Below are 20,229 nucleotides of genomic sequence, written 5' to 3'. Positions count from 1 at the left end.
GATTTGGTCCTCTGGTCTAAGTCCTGCCGATGCGCCTTCATCATCGAGCTGTCCGTCCCCTGGGAGGATGCTGTGGAAAAGGCAAATGAACGTAAACATCTGTGATATGCCGACCTTGCAGCTGAAGCTGAGGAGCGAGGCTGGAACGCTAAAGTGCATCCAATAGAGGTGGGTTGAGGAGGCTTCGTTGCCAGTTCCACCGCAAGGCTCCTGAGAGAAGTAGGAACAGGCTGCAACTCATGATAACTGTATTTACATTATTGATTAATCAAATTTTTTAGTAGTTTTGCATTTGCCAGAGAACAACAGACTTGGCAGGTCCACCATTGGTGCCCCGTTGTCATCACAGATGATAGCAGGTTCACACTAAGCACATGTGACCGGCGTGAAAGAGTCTGGAGACGCCGTGGTGAACGTTATGCTGCCTGTAACATCATTGTCATTGTCAACAACATCGTCAGTGATGGTCTGGGATGGTCATACTTGGAGGATCACACAGACCTCCATGTCATAGCCAACAGTACCCTGACTGCTGTTAGGTACCGGGATGAAATCCTCAGAGCGATTGTCAGACTGCAGATTGTCAGATTGCAGTAGGCCCCCGGGTTCCTCCTGGTGCAGCGGGCCCTGGTTTCCTCCTTGTGCAGCGGGCCCTGGGTTCCTCCTGGTGCAGCGGGCCCTGGGTTCCTCCTGCTGCAGTGGGCCCTGGGTTCCTCCTGGTGCAGCGGGCCCCGGGTTCCTCCTGGTGCAGTGGGCCCTGGGTTCCTCCTGGTGCAGCGGGCCCTGGGTTCCTCCTGGTGCAGTGGGTCCTGGGTTCCTCCTGGTGCAGCGGGCCCTGGGTTCCTCCTGGTGCAGTGGGTCCTGGGTTCCTCCTGGTGCAGTGGGCCCTGGGTTTCTCCTGCTGCAGTGGGCCCCGGGTTTCTCCTGGTGCAGCGGGGCCCTGGGTTCCTCCTGGTGCAGCGGGCCCTGGGTTCCTCCTGGTGCAGTGGGACCCGGGTTCCTCCTGGTGCAGAGGGCTATGGGTACCTCCTGGTGAAGTTGGCCCTGGGTTTCTCCTGCTGCAGTGGGCCCCGGGTTTCTCCTAGTGCAGCGGGGCCCTGGGTTCCTCTTGGTGCAGCGGGTCCTGGGTTCCTCCTGGTGCAGCGGGCCCTGGGTTTCTCCTGGTGCAGTGGGTCCTGGGTTCCTCCTGGTGCAGCGGGCCCTGGGTTCCTCCTGGTGCAGTGGGTCCTGGGTTCCTCCTGGTGCAGCGGGCCCCGGGGTTCTCCTGGTGCAGTGGGTCCTGGGTTTCTCCTGGTGCAGCGGGCCCTGTGTTCCTCCTGGTGCAGTGGGCCCCGGGTTTCTCCTGGTGCAGTGGGCCCTGGGTTCCTCCTGCTGCAGTGGGCCCCGGGTTTCTCCTGGTGCAGTGGGCCCTGGGTTCCTCCTGCTGCAGTGGGCCCCGGGTTTCTCCTGGTGCAGCGGACCCTGGGTTCCTCCCTGTTCAGGACAATGCCCGGCCTCATGTGGCCAGAGTGTGTATGCAGTTCCTGGATGACGAAGGCATCGATGCCATTGACCGGCCCTCACGTTCCTCTGACCTAAATCCAACTGAGCTCCTATGGGGCGTTATGTATCGGTGCATACGACGCCGCCAAGTACCGCCACGGACTGTCCAGGAGCTCACTGATGCCCTGATCCAGATCTGGGAGGAGATCCCCCAGGACACCATCCACCGACTCATCAGGAGCACGCCCAGACGTTGTTGGGAGTGCATACAGGCACGCGGGGGCCGTAGACACTACTGAGTCACATTATGAGTTGCTGTGATGAAATTCACCCATGTTGGATCAGCCTGTGATTTACATTTTTTACTTTGATTTTCGGTGTGATTTTGAATCCAGCCCTCAATGGGTGGATGATTTTGGTTTCCATTGATCGTTGTTACGTCATTTTGTTCTCAACAAATGATACAATGTACATCAGTAAAGATTTTACACTTGAATAATTCGTTCATCAAGATCTGATGTGTGATTTAAGTGTTCCCTTAATTTTTTTGAGCAGTGTATATAAAACTATTCAGTTTACTGAGATATAAAACACTGGAGAAACTGGAACGAGATAATGAATTTTTAGTTTGATAAATGACTTGAATGATTAATCCGTCAATAAAATTGTTGGTGATTAAGTTTCTGTAGATCAACTGACTGTGGTTGCTCTAAACAAGAATACAGAATATGTCAAAATAAAAATCTCATTACAGTAACAAGTAGAAATGCTCACAGGGAGTAAATCAGCTTTAATTCTTGTACTGTCAGATTTGCACTGACCTCTGTGTCTGTGACCTCTGACCTCTGTGTGTTGTTGTTGTAGTTTTCTCTGCAGATGGATCTGATCAGGCAGCAGCTGGAGTTTGAAGCCCAGCAGGTTCGATCTGTGATGGAGGAACGTTTCGGTACCAGCGATGAGATGGTTCAGAGGACACAGGTGAGACCGAGGCTGCTGATTGGACGGCTATTTACACCTTGAGCTACAGCAGATTATGTCATCAAATTAAATTTATTAATAACAGATTCAATATAACTTTATTAAATTACATTGTTGAACCATTATTGATGAGATACAACACAGACGGCTGGTTGGTGGAAACACAGCACATCTGGACGTGTCTGAACTGTGTCTGAACTGTGTGTGTGTACGCGTGTGTGTGCGTGTGTATGTGCGTGTTGCAGGTGCGTGTTGCTCGTCTGGAGCAGCTGGAGAAAGAGCTGCAGGAGTCCCGAGGGAGTCAAGAGACCCAGTTACAGGTCAGATATACACACAACATACACACATTACACACACACAATACACAAACAGTTGGATCACACAAACACAAAATCCACACACATATAACAGCAGACAGTAATAATATTAAATATAAAGGTTCATAAATGTTTCATTCTGGGCTTCAGAACATTTTCAGAAGTGACCCGATACAAAACGAGGCCGTTGGGAGTTCAGTCTTTTAGTTTCAGGTATCTTTGACTTGTTTAGATCTTAAGGTGGATTTATAAATGTGCTTCAAGTTTTAGATTAGCAAAAGGTCACACATTAGGACGAGGTGTTAATGTGATGATGAATCTGATTTGTGACGACTAATAGGACCAAGTTGGACCGGGTCTGCTCCGGTCTGGGTCAGCTGTTGAGAGATATAATCATATAGTGTGTAATATGTAAAGAGACGGCTGTGGCTCAGAGTTAGAGCGGGTCGTCCACCAATCAGAAGGTCAGCGGTTCGATCCTTGGCCCACGGCAGCCTCTGTATGGAAGTTTCGATTGGACTTTATTAGTTGAAATCCACAGAAGACAATCCCCAAATGTGTACCATCATTTCCAAATATGTCACTATCCACAAACATTTTCATATTTGTGTTATGTTAAGTCACATCCACAAAAATAAAAAAATAATGTAATTAATATATAATTAATATAATTAATACATAACTACTATGCTTATCATGTATTTTTACAAAGCTAACTCTGACAGGAAGTCAGGCCCTTGTGTTTACATTGGGCCCGCTCACAGAAGTCAGATGCCCTCCCCTGGATTTATGTCTACCGCTGGGTCCTAACGCAAGCTAGCTTGCACACAGCTAGCTAACGTTACAACCGCTAACACTAAGACAGCTAACTGTAGGTAACGGCAGTAAAGGCTAAGCAAGAACAGCACACCACCCTGGAGATGATTAACCCGATCCTGAATCACGACCGTTGGGTTAAATAAAGATGTTCCACGTCGTCTTTCACCTCCAGAAGCCAGGCTGTTGGTTGTCTCCTGGTGGTGAGACTGACTCTTGTTCTAGCTTTCTGCCAGCAGCGTTAGACTGTAGTTCAGTCAGCTCATGTGAGGGAATGCCACCGCCTTCTGGGGGAGCTAGTAAATGCACCTCATACTTACAGATTGTTTCTACAGATCTGCTGTGGTACAAATTAGACATAATTACGTAACCACACAAGAGGGAAGTTGCAAATGTCACGTGGCCCATAAATGCACAGGAAGCGATCTGCAGATGCGCAAATATCATTCCACGTGTACAAATGGATGCACTAATGCATATATATCACTTTACATGTAAACATATAACATTTTTATGTGGAATTAAAATACGTATTTACAGAGTATGTTATGCGTATTTGCAAATCGCCCTATGTTTTTGTAGATGTGACTTTACACAACACAAATACAAAAATACATGTTTGTGGATAGTGAAATATTTGGAAATTATGGTACACATTTGTGGATTGTCTTCCGTGGATTACAACTAATAAAGTTCAACAACAACTTCCATATCACTGCCATCAATGTATGAATGTGTGTGTGAATGGGTGAATGCTGACATGTAGTGTAAAGCGCTTTGAGTGTCAGAAGACTAGAAGGGTGCTGTATTAATGCAAGTCCATTTACCATTTAAAGAGTCTTCGATGTCTTCAGTCACTGCCAGTTGATTTTGATGAACATGATATTTGCGACTGACATGGGTGACAGATGACTTGTGTTGCCGAGGGAGACGTACCTGTTGAATTAAAAACAAAACTCTAACATGGTTTCTTTTTTAGATGTATAGATTTTGAGCATAATAATTACATACATTTCAAGACAGCAATTGGGTCAACCAATCAGCTTTCTTGATGCCTGAATCCGCTCCTCTGTGATCCTCTGTGATCCTCTTCGACCTACGATTATTCAGAACACCGTTCTTTGCATTTACATGTACAGCCGAGCCATAACTCCGGCATTGCCCTCCATTCCACCCTTATGTCTTACCCTATTCTCAGTGGTTCACTGCAGCAATCGTTCCCAGTCTAACTCCACCTGACACAGCAACACCGAGCTGTCATAGGCCCAGACCCAGAAACCCGGGTACAGAGGCTCAGTGAAGGTGGAGGTGAAGGTGTGAAGATGGACCATGGTGTCCTGGGAGACACAGTAGAAGGACAGAGAGCCTGCAGACCAGTTCAGGTAAACCCCGACTCTGTGGGTGAAGGGTCGTGGTGAGGAGGACCTGAATCTCTTGTTATGGTGGCACGGTGTGTAGCTTCCCTCTGAACACTCCAGACTCCAGGACCGCTCGTTGTGTCCCAGCAGACAGCTCGCCGTGTCTCCGTCTCTGGAGATGCTGTTGTAGGTGACGCCGATGTCGGCACCGCCGCTCCACACCACTTCCCAGTAAACCGAGTCCAGCAGCCCCTCCCTGCACAGGACCTGAGGGCAATGCTTGAACCGGTCCGGGTGGTCCGAGGGCCGGTGGTCCGACCACACTCGAGTCGCCTTCCTGTTGCAATCGGTCAGATGGAGCTCTGAGTTGGCAGTGGTGGGGTCAAAGGTCAAATAACAGGCAACTGAGGGACAAAACAAAGAACAAGATTAGTCGATTCAGCAATTCATTTTGATATTTGAAGAATCGTTGAACTCATTTCTCCAGTAAAAACTCCAAATATTCCTGATTCCATGCTGCTCTTCTCTGTTTCATATCGTACATTGAATCCCTTCAGGTTTTTAGACTGTTGGCCAGACTGAACAGTTTGAAGAATGATGTTGGAAATTACTTTTTTTTAAAGCTGGTCTTTTGAGGTAACGTTTTCATCGTCTCAGGAACATAATGTAATAAGTTCTCCTCTCTTTGGAGATGAATGCTTGGAACTAAATTTGGGCTCTGCTCAGTAGGTAATGCTAAATCCAAGGACAGCTAATTTCAAGGGTTGGCTGCGATTATGATTGGCCAAGCAGATGTGACATCACACCACAACAAGGACGACTACAACAAACACAACGACAGTTACCACCACCTGTATGGGGCAGGACAACTAGTCCTTAAAAAAGAAGAACAGTGGAAAAGGGACACACAGAACTTGATTACTAAATTATTACATCGGGAATAACAAAGCAATGAAGTTGTGATCTTGGGATAATGCACCTAAAATCCATATTAGCGACCACAATGACTCTGTTTTCATGTAGCATTCAGCCCCAAGCCCTCTGAGTATGTTAGTACTCAGTAAATGGTATAACTCTATGCAGATGATACTGTAACATGTTCTATAGACACAGAGAGATGAAATTTAGAACTCATATATATGTGAAGCAGAAAGATATAAAATCTATGTGAGCTTACAGTTTTTCACCGACCACAAGTCTCCTCCCGGCTGACCCCTACAAGAGCAGAAATAGCCACAATATCAAACAGCTTATCATGACCTATAACATTTTACTTTTAGTGTTACGTTTGTCTTCCTGTGGTTCAACTCACCTGAGGTTGTCTTTGTTTGGGTCTCTCAGACCAAAGAGATTGATCCCAGAGGACAAAGGCTCCCAGGGAAGAGTCTCTGATGGTTCATCTTCCTCTTCTTGTTCTTGTTCTTGTTCTTGTTCTTGTTCTTGTTCTTGTTCTTGTTCTTCTTCCTCATTTATCCTCTCGTCTTCTGCTGACACGACAGAGAAGTCGTCACTCCACTCTTCACTCTCACATCTCTGCTTTGCTAAAGAGTTGATATACAGTAAAAATACATGTTACTGTAAAATAATGGGGTAACGTTTTCTGATGTAGCCACACATCTTTTTGAACAGAACCCCCAAAAAATGTTGATATTGGACAATTCTACAGACTAAACCAAGTTATGATAACCCAATCACCCATTCTGCAGGTGTAGTTTTTTAATTTTATGGATTTATTGTCGTTTAGAGTTCAATTTCTCATGTCCAGCTCTGTAGTGGATACTACTATATTGTCTTTGAATACGGACTGAAAAACCCAGGACCACATTTCATTTTTGGAGACCGATGATAGAAATGCTGAATGACAGATGGTATAGAGTTCCAGAAGATAGTGGAACAGGGATTAGACAGGAAGTTACGTCAGGTCTTCAACTCTCTTTTGCTGCACCTGACTTTGATTTACCAAAAATGTGCTTATGAACCAAGATTTACACAAGGGCAGAGCTAACAATGTACCTGACGCCGTGCCGTAAAGTTGTTCAAAGCAGTGACGGATAACCTGGATTCAAAGGTTTATGGGTTTCTCCATAAATGTTTACTTTTACAGTGAAAAAGATTGAGCCTACCTGCCTGTGATGTAGGAAGTGCCTCCTCAGTTTGTTGTGTTTCAGAAAGACTTGTCATTGTCTCATCAGAGACAGTTATGTCCACTTCCTTGTCCTCCACTTCATTCATCCTGTCTTTCATGTTAGCGTTGATTTTCTGGGTATCGACTGCCTCTTCGTTCTGCTCTGAGAGGTTTCCGCTAAAACCAGCGTCCATTTGTTCCTCGCTCGTCTCTGAAAATGTCTTTTTAATTTCCTGACTGTTCTCTGCTTTTCGGGAAGTCTTTTGGTCTCTTCTGAAGAGACTCTGTAAAAAGGGTTCATCTGTCCTTTCAGCTTTTATTTTGAAGGTGCTGGATGAGGCTTCCTTCGCAGTGACTCCCTTGTTGTCTCTCTCCTTTGAAGGACCGATTCTGAAGACGTTAGAGAGGTCGTCTTTAAAATTAAGAAAGCTCAGACGGTTGATCGTCTTCTCTGCTGACTGACTGGTTTTAGGATCTGTGGACTTTGTCTCATTGGATGAGCTGAAGATGCTGGTCATGTCTTCTTTGAACTTGCTGAAGTCCTCTTTCAGGAGATTGAACGTGCTGGTGGCAGGTTTATTTTCTGCCTGACTCGATGGGTCTGTGTCTTTGTCCCTGAACACCTTGAACACTTCTGCCTTCAACTGGCTGAAGTCCTCCTTTATGGACCTTCTATCCCTTGAACTCCCTTTAAGGAGGTCTTTCGTCATGTTTTTGTCCTTTTGGTTTTCTGGGTCACATTCATTGGTCCCCTTGTCCTCTTGGAGATGTATTTCAGGCACTTTTTGGTCATTTCCCTGTGAAGGTTCCTCAACGAGACACATTTGTTTGTTTGTTTTGTTGGAGACTTCAGAGAGCACCTGTATTATCAGATACAAGTGGAATTAAGTAGAATTAGTAACATGTAATGATTGTACACTGAGAACTGGTTTGTCTAGATATTCTCTTCCATTCACAATCATAAATACTAACTATTTGTTGACTCTGTTGTGTCAGAGCTTTGACCTCTGACCTTGACCATCAATATCGTGAATAAATAAGGTAAACCAGTCCTCTGTTTTAGGCTAGTTCAAAACAACATGTAATGTAAATTTTTTTTTTAAAAACAACAACAAATGTAACAAAGATCTGCATAAATAGTTACACCAAGATTTTTAGCTGTCTAATAAATATCAATAAGGCGGGTTATTGAATTGCAGTTGAACACATAATTGCATATCGGACTCAGACTAAGCTTTTAAATAGATGGGGACAAACAATAGGCTGAGAATAGAGCCTTGGGACAACAGAGAAAGTTCAGTTGGAGAGTTATTGATGTAAATAAATAGATCTTCAGGTACTTGCACTTTATTTTTTTTATTTTGTGCTACTTCTACTTTTCTACAATTCTGAGGCAAATATTGTACTTAAAACTCCGCTACATTTATTTTGATGAAAAACAAACAAAACAAGATATTAAAAACAACAGACTCTGTTGTGTGAGATTGGTGACCTCTGACCTTGGCCATGAATAGCTATAATATATAAGCTAAACCAGAGTCCTTTGTTTTATGCGTTGAGAGGAGTTAGTAGCCTTACTAGGGCTGTCAATCGATTCAAATATTTATATTATTTAATCACACATTTTTCACATGTTCAAAATGCACCTTAAAAGGAGTTTTGTCAAGTATTTATTACTCTTATCAACATGGGAGTCGGCATATACAGTATGCTGCTTTATGCGAATGTATGTATATATTTATTATTGGAAATCAATTAACAACACAAACCACTGACAAATATTGTTCAGAAACCCTCACAGGTACTGCATTTAGCATAAAACAATATGCTCCAATCATAACATGTCAAACTCCAGCCCAACAGGCAACAACAGCTGTCAGTGTGTCAGTGTGCTGACTTGACTTTAACTTGCCCCAAACTGCATGTGATTATCATAAAGTGGGCATGTCTGTAACGGGAAGACTCGTGGGTACCCATAGAACCCATTTACATTTAATGATCTGGAGGTCAGAGGTCAAGGGACACCTTTGAAAACCTCGCCAAAATGTTGCAAAAGTTTGGAGCGTTATTTAACTTCCTTTGCGACAAGCTAGTTTGACATGGTTGGTACCAATTGATTCCTTAGGTTTTCTAGTTTCATATGATGTCACTCTTCACTCCAGCTTTAAAACTGAGCCAACTACAACCTAAAAATCGCAAGTTGTGTTAATGCGTTAAAGAAATTAGTGGTGTTAAAACGAATTTGCGTTAACACGTTATTATCGCATTAACTTTGACAGCCCTAAGCCTTACTCTACCTATTTATGCAAATAAAATGATTCAGGCTCAAGTTTGGGTCAACATGTTACCATTTTCATTGTGAGCATGTTGGCATGCTGATGTTAGTATTTAGCTCTAAGCTCCACTGTGTGTAAGTGCAGCCTCACAGAGCTGCTTGCATGACTGTAGATTAATCCTGTTCAGTCCATCAAATGTAAACAGCATAATTCTCACAAAGCAATGTCACATTTTCAAACTGCTTATGTAGTCCGACCAACTGTTCAAACCCCAAAAGAAATTCTAATAATTCAACGAAACAGTGACCAACAGAAAATCAACCAATTGGAGAAGCTGGAGCCATAAAACATTTGAATAATGACTTGCATATTGTTAGAATATTACAACTGTCACAGATTTTGTTTTTGACACTCAGGTTTAACGTTACGTTACAATGAACTCTCTACACCACTCAGATCATGTTCAGGCTTGTTTCAGGTTTATTTGATGATCTGGATCAATCAGAGCGTCTCAGTCAGACACTTACAGCTGCTCCAGTCTCCATGTTTCTGTCTGATTCTTCTGTTAAAACAAATATCCAGACCTGTATCCTCAGTGTGAGTTGTTGTGGCTGTAATCTCGGTCTCTCTCTCTGTGTTAAAAAAGGACGGTCGACATTCTTTCATTCAGCTGAACAGCTGATGTTTCTGGTTCGACCAGTTTGTCTCCATATTTCACTCTGACTGCTCAGCTTCTGATTGGCTGATTTGGGTTGTTACTCTCTGGGTGTTTCTGCATACAAGAAACTGCTACTAGTCACTTCTGTCAAGGGTTACTTTAGGCTAGGTTCAAGATAAGAACCAGGACTAAGATTACATTAGAGTTTGGTGTATTCTTACAGCCAATAAACCCAATGTATATGTACTGTACTCAGTTATTCTTTAAAAACCACAAATCTTCCTTCAAAAAGTGTCAGCAATATTTATTAGACACAAACTGGAAAGTTTTAACGAAGAGTATAGAAGCAAAGAGACGAAACTCCAGGGCTTTTTTGACAACAGCACTGCCATGGATGTATAAAGTGACGTCTGTAAATCAGAGGATACTTGCCGTCTCTGAGCAGCTGTCAATCACTCATGAACTCCGATCAAACGGTCAAACTAGGCAGCGCTGATCAAATATGAATCAATATTCTGTTATGTTACTGTAATGACTATTTCTCGCATAAAATGTTTTCAGAAACATCTTGTAGTGTACTGTTGTAGTTTTAAAATGAGAAAGTTTGTGACCCGGCAGCCATGTTGAGAACAGTTGAGGAAATACCAAGCACTGCCCACCAGCCGGAACAAACTTTCTCATTTTACAGCTAATTTTACAAGATGTTTCTGAAAACATTTGAGGCGAGAAATAGGCATTATAGTAGCAGAATATTGATTCATATTTGATCAGAGCTGCCTTTGACTGTTTGATCGGAGTTTGTGAGTGATTGACAGCTGCCTCCATTGAATGAGCCAATAGGAACGCTCTCTCTCTGATATGACCTGTGATTGGCCAAAGTCTCACAGGTTAGATGTCCTAAAGCCTTAAAACAGAGCCATGAGGAGGAGCAGAAGTCTAGTTTTCTCTAAGAACACTTGAATTACAATATGCTGAAAAATTATTATGGAATTGTTGCCCAATGATGCCAAAAACCTTCTGCCTACTGATGCTTTAAATAAAAGATCTTAAGAGAGTACTTCTTCCACCGCTGAGACACAAAGAGTATCAAAGTCACATTAATCCCAAAACAAATGAAGAAGGTAAGAAACAAAATACAGTATAAAGCCATTGGTAATAAACAATAGCTGGGCTAAAATAAATCTGAGAATAGAGGCTTTTATTTGACATGCAGACAATAATAATAAACTACTTGTGTGATTGGCTTGGGCTAAATATAATCAAATAGCACCAAATTCTGATCATTAATTAAGCATTTTAAGTCATTTTTCAAGGAATACTGGTGAAAATTAGCTGCTTATCTTTGACTTGTGTGACGGTAAACTGTAAATATTCTGGTTTCAGTTTACATTAATTGACAAAGTAGTCGGCAGATTAATCAATAATAACATATAATTGTTAGTTGAACCCACGGCTAAGAAAAGATATCAATATTAACCCAGAATGACTCTTATAATTTCATTTTAACTTGAATTATCTAATGTGTTCTTCAGGGTTCTTCTGGTTCAGTAGAACCTGAAGAACAGGATTAAACATTAAACGTGGAGATGACTCTCTTCTTCCTCCTCCTCCTCCTCTTCGCTCTGTCGCTCTCCATCTCAGCTCGTTGCTATGCAGAGAAACCAGGTCTCAGAGCTGAGCTGTGATTGGCTGTTGCCAGGCTGCAGGGTTGGCACTGAGAGAGTGTCTGAGATAAAGAGAGCGAGTCGGTTAGTCCTCTCTGCTGCTCGGCTTCCCTCTGAGAATACCAACGAGGCGACAGAGAGATGAAAACATCACCGTCACAGAGACAAGCTGACACCAACTAATTTATTCTTAAAGGCTCAGTTCACCCAAATTACACAAACACACATTCTTTGTTGGTTTCTACTCTGGAATGAATGGAGTTTAGTTTGTGCTGCTCACAGTGTTGAAAACGCATTCAAAAGCAACATTTCTTTCCGAGACAGAGTAGAGTCTCTGTTATTCTGAATGATTCAACTCACTGGAGGCTGTTTTTCATCAGGATTATTTAAAGTGGGGGTAGGCAGTATATTTTTGGCATCATTGGGCAACAATTCCATAATAATCTTTCAGCATATTGTAAATCAAGTGTTCTGAGAGAAAACTAGACTTCTGCTCCTCCTCATGGCTCTGTTTAAAAAGGCTTTAAAAAATCTAGCCCGTGACGGAAGACTTTGACCAATCACAGGTCATTTCAGAGAGAGAGCGTTCCTATTGGCTGTGCTCTGGCTGGTGGGCGGTGCTTGGTATTTCCTCAACTGATCTCAACATGGCTGCCGGGTCACAAACTTTCTCATTTTACAGCTAAACAGTACACTACAAGATGATTCTGAAAACATGTGAGGAGAGAAATAGGTATTACAGTAACGGAATATTGATTCATATTTGATCAGCCTACTCCGGGTAGGGAATGAGTCCTTACCCCAAGTGAAGGAGTTCAAGTACCTAGGGGGCCTTGTTCGCGAGTGAGGGGACTATGGAGCATGAGATTGGTCGGAGAATCGGAGCAGCGGGGGCGGTATTGCATTCGCTTTACCGCACCGTTGTGACGAAAAGAGAGCTGAGCCGGAAGGCAAAGCTCTCGATCTACCGGTCAATCTTCGTTCCTACTCTCACCTATGGTCATGAGGGTTGGGTCATGACCGGAAGAACGAGATAGCGGGTACAAGCGGCCGAAATGGGTTTCCTCAGGAGGGTGGCTGGCGTCTCCCTTAGAGATAAGGTGAGAAGCTCAGTCATCCGTGAGGGACTCGGAGTAGAGCCGCTGTTCCTTTGCGTCGAAGGGAGCCAGTTGAGGTGGTTCGGGCATCTAGTAAGGATGCCCCCCTGGGCGCCTCCCTTGGGAGGTGTTCCAGGCACGACCAGCTGGGAGGAGGCCACGGGGAAGACCCAGGACTAGGTGGAGAGATTATATCTTCACACTGGTCTGGGAACGCCTCGGGATCCCCCAGTCAGAGCTGGTTAATGTGGCCCGGGAAAGGGAAGTTTGGGGTCCCCTGCTGGAGCTGTTGCCCCCGCGACCCGGATAAGCGGTTGAAGATGGATGGATGGATTTGATCAGCGCTGCCTAGTTTGATCATTTGATCAGAGTTCGTGAGTGATTGACAGCCGGCTCTCATAGATGGCAGCTGGATGGCAGACTCCAGATCAGCTCTGATTGATTGTCTTCTTCCGGTCTGTGAAATCCTGCAGATGCCATTAGGAGCACCGGAGGACACCGAAGGACACAGAGGCACATGGTATTTTTCAGATTACCTGCCTCATGCACTACTGTCAGGATATAGTGACCGTTTTATAAAAATAACTTTTTTTAATCATATTGACTCCAATTCTTCCCACTGCAGCTTTAAAGTTTTATAAATGTGGAAAACAAACCCAAAATCAAGTGTGCAGTTTAAGCTAAGAAACAAAACCAAAAGAAAGCGGATCAGAAAGCGACCAGGACTGGGTCAGACCTGGTCCAAAATAGACCTAAAGCTAATTAGACCTGGGCAGGCTTTGGGCCGGGTCAGCACCCAGAATCAGACTAGAGCAGAATTTATTTTATTCAGATTATATCAGAATTTAGGATGGAGCTTTAATTAAATAACTTTTTGACAATGTTGTTTGTGTTGTCTGAATATATTTCTAAAGCTTGTATAAAGAGGAGAAAAACAACTTATAATAATATAATATATTAATAATACATTTGAGCTGCGTCCAAAATCACATACTATGCACTACATGCCCAACATGTGTACTATCGTTCAACATACTTTTGTGTAAATAAACAGTAGTATGTATCTTTTCGGTAATATATATTACGCCTAGCAAAGTGAAATCTTATACTTACAGTTAAATTGAAGCGTTATTGATGTTACAAAGCTGTCTGCCATTGTTTGTTATGAACGTTGTTGTTACTACCGCATTGCATTGTGGGATATTTATGCCGCCGTAGTGTCCAGCGTTGCATACTGTAATATTTCACCAGAAATAGTATGCAATTTGCATACTATTGGTTTCATACTAAGGTTTCACAATTACTTAAAAATCTCACATACTGTTTTAGCGTACTATATAGCATGTTCGTATGGAATTTTGGACGTAACCTTTATTTTGGCAATTTTCAAAACAAATGTTACAATGCCTTACTTCACAAGGCAAAGAATGAAAGAATTGGGAGCAGATTCCTTAAGATGTCAATGTTTTTAAATTTGCCTGGTTATGAAAATTACTCTTTTAAATTTCTCTTTTAGTTCCTTTTCATTTTGTTTCCTTTTGTTTTTCTGTCTCTAACTATGTGTGTTTTTATGCTGCTGCCTGTCTTGGCCAGGTTGCCCTTGGAAAAGAGATTCTTAATCTCAATGGGACTATCCTGGTTAAATAAAGGTTAAATAAAAAGGCAATACAAGCAGATAAATGAAGCAACGGTAAAAACAATAAACTAACAAAGCAGTGCAAAAATGATCAATAACATAATAGTAGTATTAGTACTATTATTGATAAAAGCCTCATACTTTATGTGGATTACAGATTTGTTTACATGAATCGGTGCATAAATATAGATTTCTGTTTGTTTATGTATTATGTTCACATTTCTATTTATGTGCACATGTATTTAGGTCTACTGGGATGTTATAAGTAGACTGTTATTGGGATGCTGTTATATTAATGTGTCTGAATAATGAAAGATGAGTCATGTAAACCACCAGTGATTTCAGACACAGCCTAAGAGTGGAGCTAAAAAATTTTAAGTTTGTCCTGAAAAAAATAAATCGTTAGAATCTATAGGGTTCATCCTCTGGGGAGCAGGACTGAGATCAGGATGTTTCATGGAAATTTGTGTATTAGATTTAGATATAACAATAAGGAAAATTGTTGCCATGTCGGCCTAGTAAATCTAGCAACTCACTTGCTGGCTGTTTAATGGAGGAGGTTTGGATAAGAGCCACACATTCAGTAACAAACACACAGAAAGAAATATTCAGGTTTCCTTTGTTAACACACACACGCACACACGCATGCACGCACGCACACACACACACACTGAGCTTCATTTGGATTCACAGACTGAAATCCTCAGAGTCTTATCAAAGCTTTCATCCCCCTCTCTCCATCCTGTCACCATGGCAACGCCTCAGGGTGTGAAATGTGTGTCTGTGTGAGCCAAAGACTGTCTGTAGACAAAGTGTGTGTGTGTGTGTGTGTGTGTGTGTGTGTGTGTGTGTGTGTTGTGTGTGTGTGTGTGTGTGTGTGTGTGTGTGTGTGTGAATGCTTCTGAGGATAAGCAGGCTGTGAAATTAACATTTTACCATTTTTCTTAAATAAAGCAGCAGACATGTTGAATATTTCCATCTGATGGAACAATTCACGCATAAAAAACATAAAGTCTGTGGTTTGAAGGGAAATCAGGATTAAAAAGATCAATTCAAAAGTATTTATCATCCTTGAAGTGTCTGTCTGTGGACAGAAACCACAGACACTTCTGTCCACATATAGACACTTCTGTCCACACACTTCTGTCCACAGACAGACACTTCTATGGACAGAAGTGTCTGTCTGTGCCTGCGACGTGTTTCACGCGTCATTCTCCTCCCCTTCCGGTATCTGCGCTATTTATTTTGCAAGAGCATTCTGAGCTATCGCCCAAGACAATTGTGATTGGTTTAGAATTAAAAACAAGCCCTATAGCGGAATGATCATGTGTGGAGCCAAACCTTTCTTTAGCGCTGACACAGTGCTGTGGAGACAGGTCTGGCTCCACAGTGCTGTGGAGACAGGTCTGGCTATGACACTAGTGCTTCTGTAATAAAACAAAAATTTTTTTAGCTGTTGGTCTGAAAACACACCGAAAGCAGAAATAGGTCAGTGTTGTTTTCCCTTCTCTTCTCTGGCATTCAGCCCACAACTGACCACACCTGCTGCACGCACTATAATAATAATAATAATAATAATAATAATAATAATAATAATACACCATTACAATTGCAACACACTCCAACTCCTGTGATGTTTACATGGAAACAAAAAAGGAAACTCAAATCTAATTAAATTATTCAGTCAGAATTTTTTACCACGTAATAAATATACAGAATTTATTGTATATATAATTATATACATACAGTATATACTGTATATATAATTATATACTACAGTACACACGTACATAGTGTATACGTATGGACTTCTGGTATAACTGGATCATCTCTGACAGGAATCAGATACTCTTCTTGGTGCTCTGTTTGAAAATCAGTTCAAATCAAATTGGTCAGTTTTTCCCCCTCATCCTCATGTATCTTTCTTCTTCTTCGTCCTCCTCTCTCTCTCTCTCTCTCTCTCTCTCTCTCTCTCTCTCTGTGTATGTGTGTGTGTGTGTGTGTGTGTGTGTGTGTGTGTGTGTGTGTGTGTGCGCGCAGCTGTCTGGAGCTGAGAAGCCCCCTGCTGGAGAACCACAGAACAACGTGTCATCAGCTGCTGCAGCAGGAACAGAAGCTCCTGCAGACGGAGGCAGCAAGGTAGCACATCACATCACTGAACCACTGAGCGTTAATACAGAGAGACATCAGGACTGTCCACAGAGTACAATTTAACATAGTGATCTGACTGACCAAATAATAATGAATCAGTGCATTTTATGTTGGTTGAGGTGGAGCTCATTTTGAACTATTAGCTAATGATTATTATTATTATTATTATGCATTAATCAGCTGATTATTTTCTCCATTAATGGATTGATTGTTTGGTTTGTAAAAATAGTGAAAATAGTGAGACATGCCGTCACAATGATCCAGAGCCTAAAGTGACACCTTCATCATGTTTGTTTAGTCCAATCAACAGTCCAGACCTCAACATTATTACTAATACATTTATTTGAATAATTAAAAGGAAAAGCAGCAAATCTTCACATTCGTGAAGCTGGAACCTTGAAATGTTTTTACATGAAAAATGACCATCAAAATGGTTGGCAATTAATTTTCTGTCAATCGATTAATCAGCTAATCATTTCGGCTGTACTTGTTTTGTGTGCAAAAATCTTAAATTGTTAAGCTGTCAAATAAATGTAGTGGAGTAAAAACTACAATATCAAACTCAAACTAAAGTGCAAAGACCTCAAATTTGTACTTAGTTATACACTGATTTTTAGCCTCTTTTAGCTCCTAGTTTTGGTCTTGTGGCACATTTCCTGTCTGTCTTTCTGTCATTCTATGAAATGGCATTGAGTTTAGTTGCTAATAAACATTGGTTGAGTTTTGCAACTAAAAGAGTTAACCTGCAGTTCATTTTAACAGCTAATAATGTTAGCTTCTGGTGAGCTACCAGTTAATTTATCAGCAAATAAAATGGTGTTTAGGTGTGATAATGTTGCTCTGTTTCTACTGGAGTCAGAAGTAGTCGGCCGTTTGCGAAGAACTTTATAAGGTGATAATAGAGTGCTGCAGGGATGACATATTTTTCCAGGCCAACCAGGAAATCAGCATCACCCTGGTTCCCTCGACAAACAGCCAATGGGATTGTTCCATTGGGTTTTGGATTATTGTAGAAAATAAGCTCTGTGGCAAACAAACATTTATGATACTTACACGTTTTGTTCAGCAAGATAATCCTCACAAATGAAAACCACTTAATGATTTTTGAAGTGTAAATGCAGTCTCCAGAAGTGAAAAGTTAACGTAGGCTATAAACAAACTACACCACGGTCTTATGAACGTGAGTACAAACAATCAGGCTGTAATTAGCCACTTGTTAGCAATCGTCTTTTTAAAGACACATTAAGGCTTCAAAATTCACAAGTGGGGTATGGGTGATGTATTTTGTGTTGTAGAACAAAAACGTCAAAATCTCTTAAAGGGACTGTGTGTAAGAATCAGAAATGTCTTGTTAACAGCGACACCTGTGGCCATTAAGTCAACGAAAGTCAGCGTCCTGTTGCTTGCGGTCGCGCTCGCGCTTGTGCTTGCTCTACATAGACATGAACGAGCATCGCTCAACACAGTGAGGCGACACACGTCAGCTAAAAGCACAATATCACTCTATATTTCACCTGCTTGGCAGTAATGTTAGCTGACCAGACCAAGGTCTCTCCATGACTCAGTGCTGATACTGTGTTTCCTGCTTCAGACTCCCGTCTTCTGCAGTGTGTAGTGTGTGTGCATGCACGTGAGAGGTGGAGCGAGTGAGAATCAGCGCGGTGTGTGAGCACGGCTGGACTGGGACAAAAAATCGGCCCTGGCATTTTGGCCCAGACCGGCCCCATCACTGGTCATTTGTGCTGAGGAAATCCCTTCAAATGTGGTTGTTTGCATACTTTCCAATCTTGAGACCTCAAAAATAGGGAGGATTTCAAAACCAAAGGTCTGTGGGTCCTCCCCCAGAAATATTTGAGTTTCAGAGACTTTGTTTCCTGAATTCTGGTGACTTTAAAACAATGAAAATAACAAAATAATAAGTACACGGCCACAGCATTTTTATGTTAAACTTCTAATTTTACCTTTAAATCTCACGAAAGAAAACTGAATGATTCGCCCCTCTGGCATAAACTTTGCGTGTGAATATCTAGCATGAACTAATATTCATCAGTTATAATTAATTTTTTTGCCCCTGCTGTCCCTTTTTTATAGGAATATACATGCTGTACAGTGCCAGAAACAGGTGTGGAGATTAATTGCGCGGCGCTTTCGTTCATTACGGGAACCCATGCGGCGCAAATCTGCTGGCTCTGCACCGTTATGTAGCGGCCCATTTTGAGCATTGCTCATCTCTCATGACATGTCGAGCCAGGAAGCCCATAACTGCTTACATCAAACTCTACACTCCCTCCCTCATCTCTCTCCCTCTGTTCCTCACTGTGGCTGCCCAGCACAGAGCGATTGGGCCAGTCCAGTGTCAATTAAGGAAAAGAAATAGGCCGATTTACCTGTTTCATGGGCCCAAAATTTTTTTTTAAAAAAAGACGTCGGCACAAAAGGATGTCTGCCCACTGGCAAAACACCCGGTGTGCCAGATGGCCAGTCCAGCCCTGTCTGTGAGTGAAGGCAAGCAGGCAGAGGAGCAGAGCAGCATGGACTCCGGCCCTGGAGACCAAAGCTACGGTCTCCTCTGTGTCTTCTGACCACGGTCGGGGGGGGGGCTGGAGCAGGAAGAGTTAACACTTTTTAACAGACGGGCTTCACTAGATAGAACTTTGTGTTTTTGGTGCTTCCATGTAGTTTGTGTTGGAACAGCATAGCCACACGCGAGCATGCATGGGACTCTGACCCGATTTACATGTGTAAAGCCTGGGCCACACAGCGCGCATCATGCTCGCATGACGGCAACGTCGCGTGTTGTTTTTTATTTCGGTGTCCATGTTAACAGGTTAGAGTGGACACACTGCCCGCATGAGACGCACGTCAGACGCGCATCAGACGCACGTCAGACGTGCGTCTATTTTATAGAATAGAAGGCTCGCCTATTTTTCACGCTTGCCGCTTACCTCTCGGCTGCGTCTCCCAGCAGCAACAGACAGTGAAGGTGATCTATTGACAGTATATGAGCAAGATTACTACAGTTTCCATGTCTAGACATCTGTAGAATATGTCACTGACCATCAATATTTTACACTTCCTATCTAGATTTCAAAATAAAAGTCCTCTAGCGTTTTTAGTGCACAGAATCATTCATTCATTAACACAATGCTTTTATTCTGAAATACTCTAAATAAAGCAGTTGTCTGCTTGCAGGTTTCCATCAAGTTAATATAGTACAGGCTTTTAATTATGTAAACACTGTAGTAGTCATAGCAGAAACCCTACATATGCTATACATATAATAGACTGGGTTAATAGGTTATAAGAACATCAGGTGATAGTTGGCAGTATTTTTCCGATGCGCTCTCTCTCGCTCTCTCTCTCTCTCTCTCTCTCTCTCTCTCTCTCTCTCTCAACAAACACCACGTAACTTTATTGTTCTTTCTTTTAGAGGTGTTATTTAATTTTTTTAAAGATATTTAATAATGATTTTCGTTTTCTAAAGGTTAACAAATAACGAAACTGTTTATTTTGCTTTGTTTTATAATAATAAAAAAAAAAACACTTTACTTATATTTATCATTCTGAAATACTTCAGGTGTTTTTCTCCATCAAGGCGCAGTTCAGCAACAAGGTGGTGAAAAGCTCCAAGTTGCCTGAGATGTCGGAACATCAGCATTTATAATGTAAAT

At 42.3% G+C, this 20,229-nt stretch overlaps 2 protein-coding genes across 3 annotated transcripts in view; one reads left to right on the top strand and one right to left on the bottom strand.

The window, feature by feature from the left end:
* Window positions 1-20,229, top strand: part of apc2 (APC regulator of WNT signaling pathway 2) — an 84,290-nt gene that overhangs the window by 27,762 nt on the left and 36,299 nt on the right. Inside the window, exons 6-8 of the mRNA XM_074636642.1 lie at window positions 2,347-2,460; window positions 2,706-2,780; window positions 16,448-16,546. Of these exons, the coding sequence (XP_074492743.1) occupies window positions 2,347-2,460; window positions 2,706-2,780; window positions 16,448-16,546 (288 nt within the window). The remainder of the gene's footprint in view (window positions 1-2,346; window positions 2,461-2,705; window positions 2,781-16,447; window positions 16,547-20,229) is intronic.
* On the bottom strand, window positions 2,544-10,112 carry LOC141768381 (uncharacterized). 2 transcript variants are annotated; one of them, XM_074636662.1, is made up of 5 exons: window positions 9,937-10,112; window positions 7,075-7,936; window positions 6,264-6,492; window positions 6,129-6,166; window positions 2,544-5,355 (listed from the first exon to the last, which is right to left on the bottom strand). In XM_074636662.1, exons 2-5 carry the CDS (start codon window positions 7,898-7,900, stop codon window positions 4,796-4,798), a joined length of 1,653 nt encoding a protein of 550 aa, XP_074492763.1. In that variant the 5' UTR covers window positions 7,901-7,936; window positions 9,937-10,112; the 3' UTR covers window positions 2,544-4,795. The 2 variants fall into 2 exon arrangements, with proteins under 2 accessions (XP_074492763.1, XP_074492764.1); XM_074636663.1 differs by having other exon boundaries at window positions 7,075-10,112.

The sequence above is a fragment of the Sebastes fasciatus genome, chromosome 5 (genome assembly GCF_043250625.1).
Source record: "Sebastes fasciatus isolate fSebFas1 chromosome 5, fSebFas1.pri, whole genome shotgun sequence".
Lineage (NCBI taxonomy): Eukaryota > Metazoa > Chordata > Actinopteri > Perciformes > Sebastidae > Sebastes > Sebastes fasciatus.
This window is presented reverse-complemented; position numbering and strand designations above follow the sequence as displayed.

Coding starts and splice junctions, on each gene's coding strand:
- LOC141768381 (XM_074636663.1), bottom strand. CDS start 7,900: ATGTGTCTCGTTGAGGAACCTTCACAGGGAAATGACCAAAAAGTGCCT. Junction 6,493..7,074: donor ACTTCCTACATCACAGGCAG/GTAGGCTCAATC, acceptor TCAACTCTTTAG/CAAAGCAGAGATGTGAGAGT. Junction 6,167..6,263: donor CCAAACAAAGACAACCTCAG/GTGAGTTGAACC, acceptor CTGCTCTTGTAG/GGGTCAGCCGGGAGGAGACT.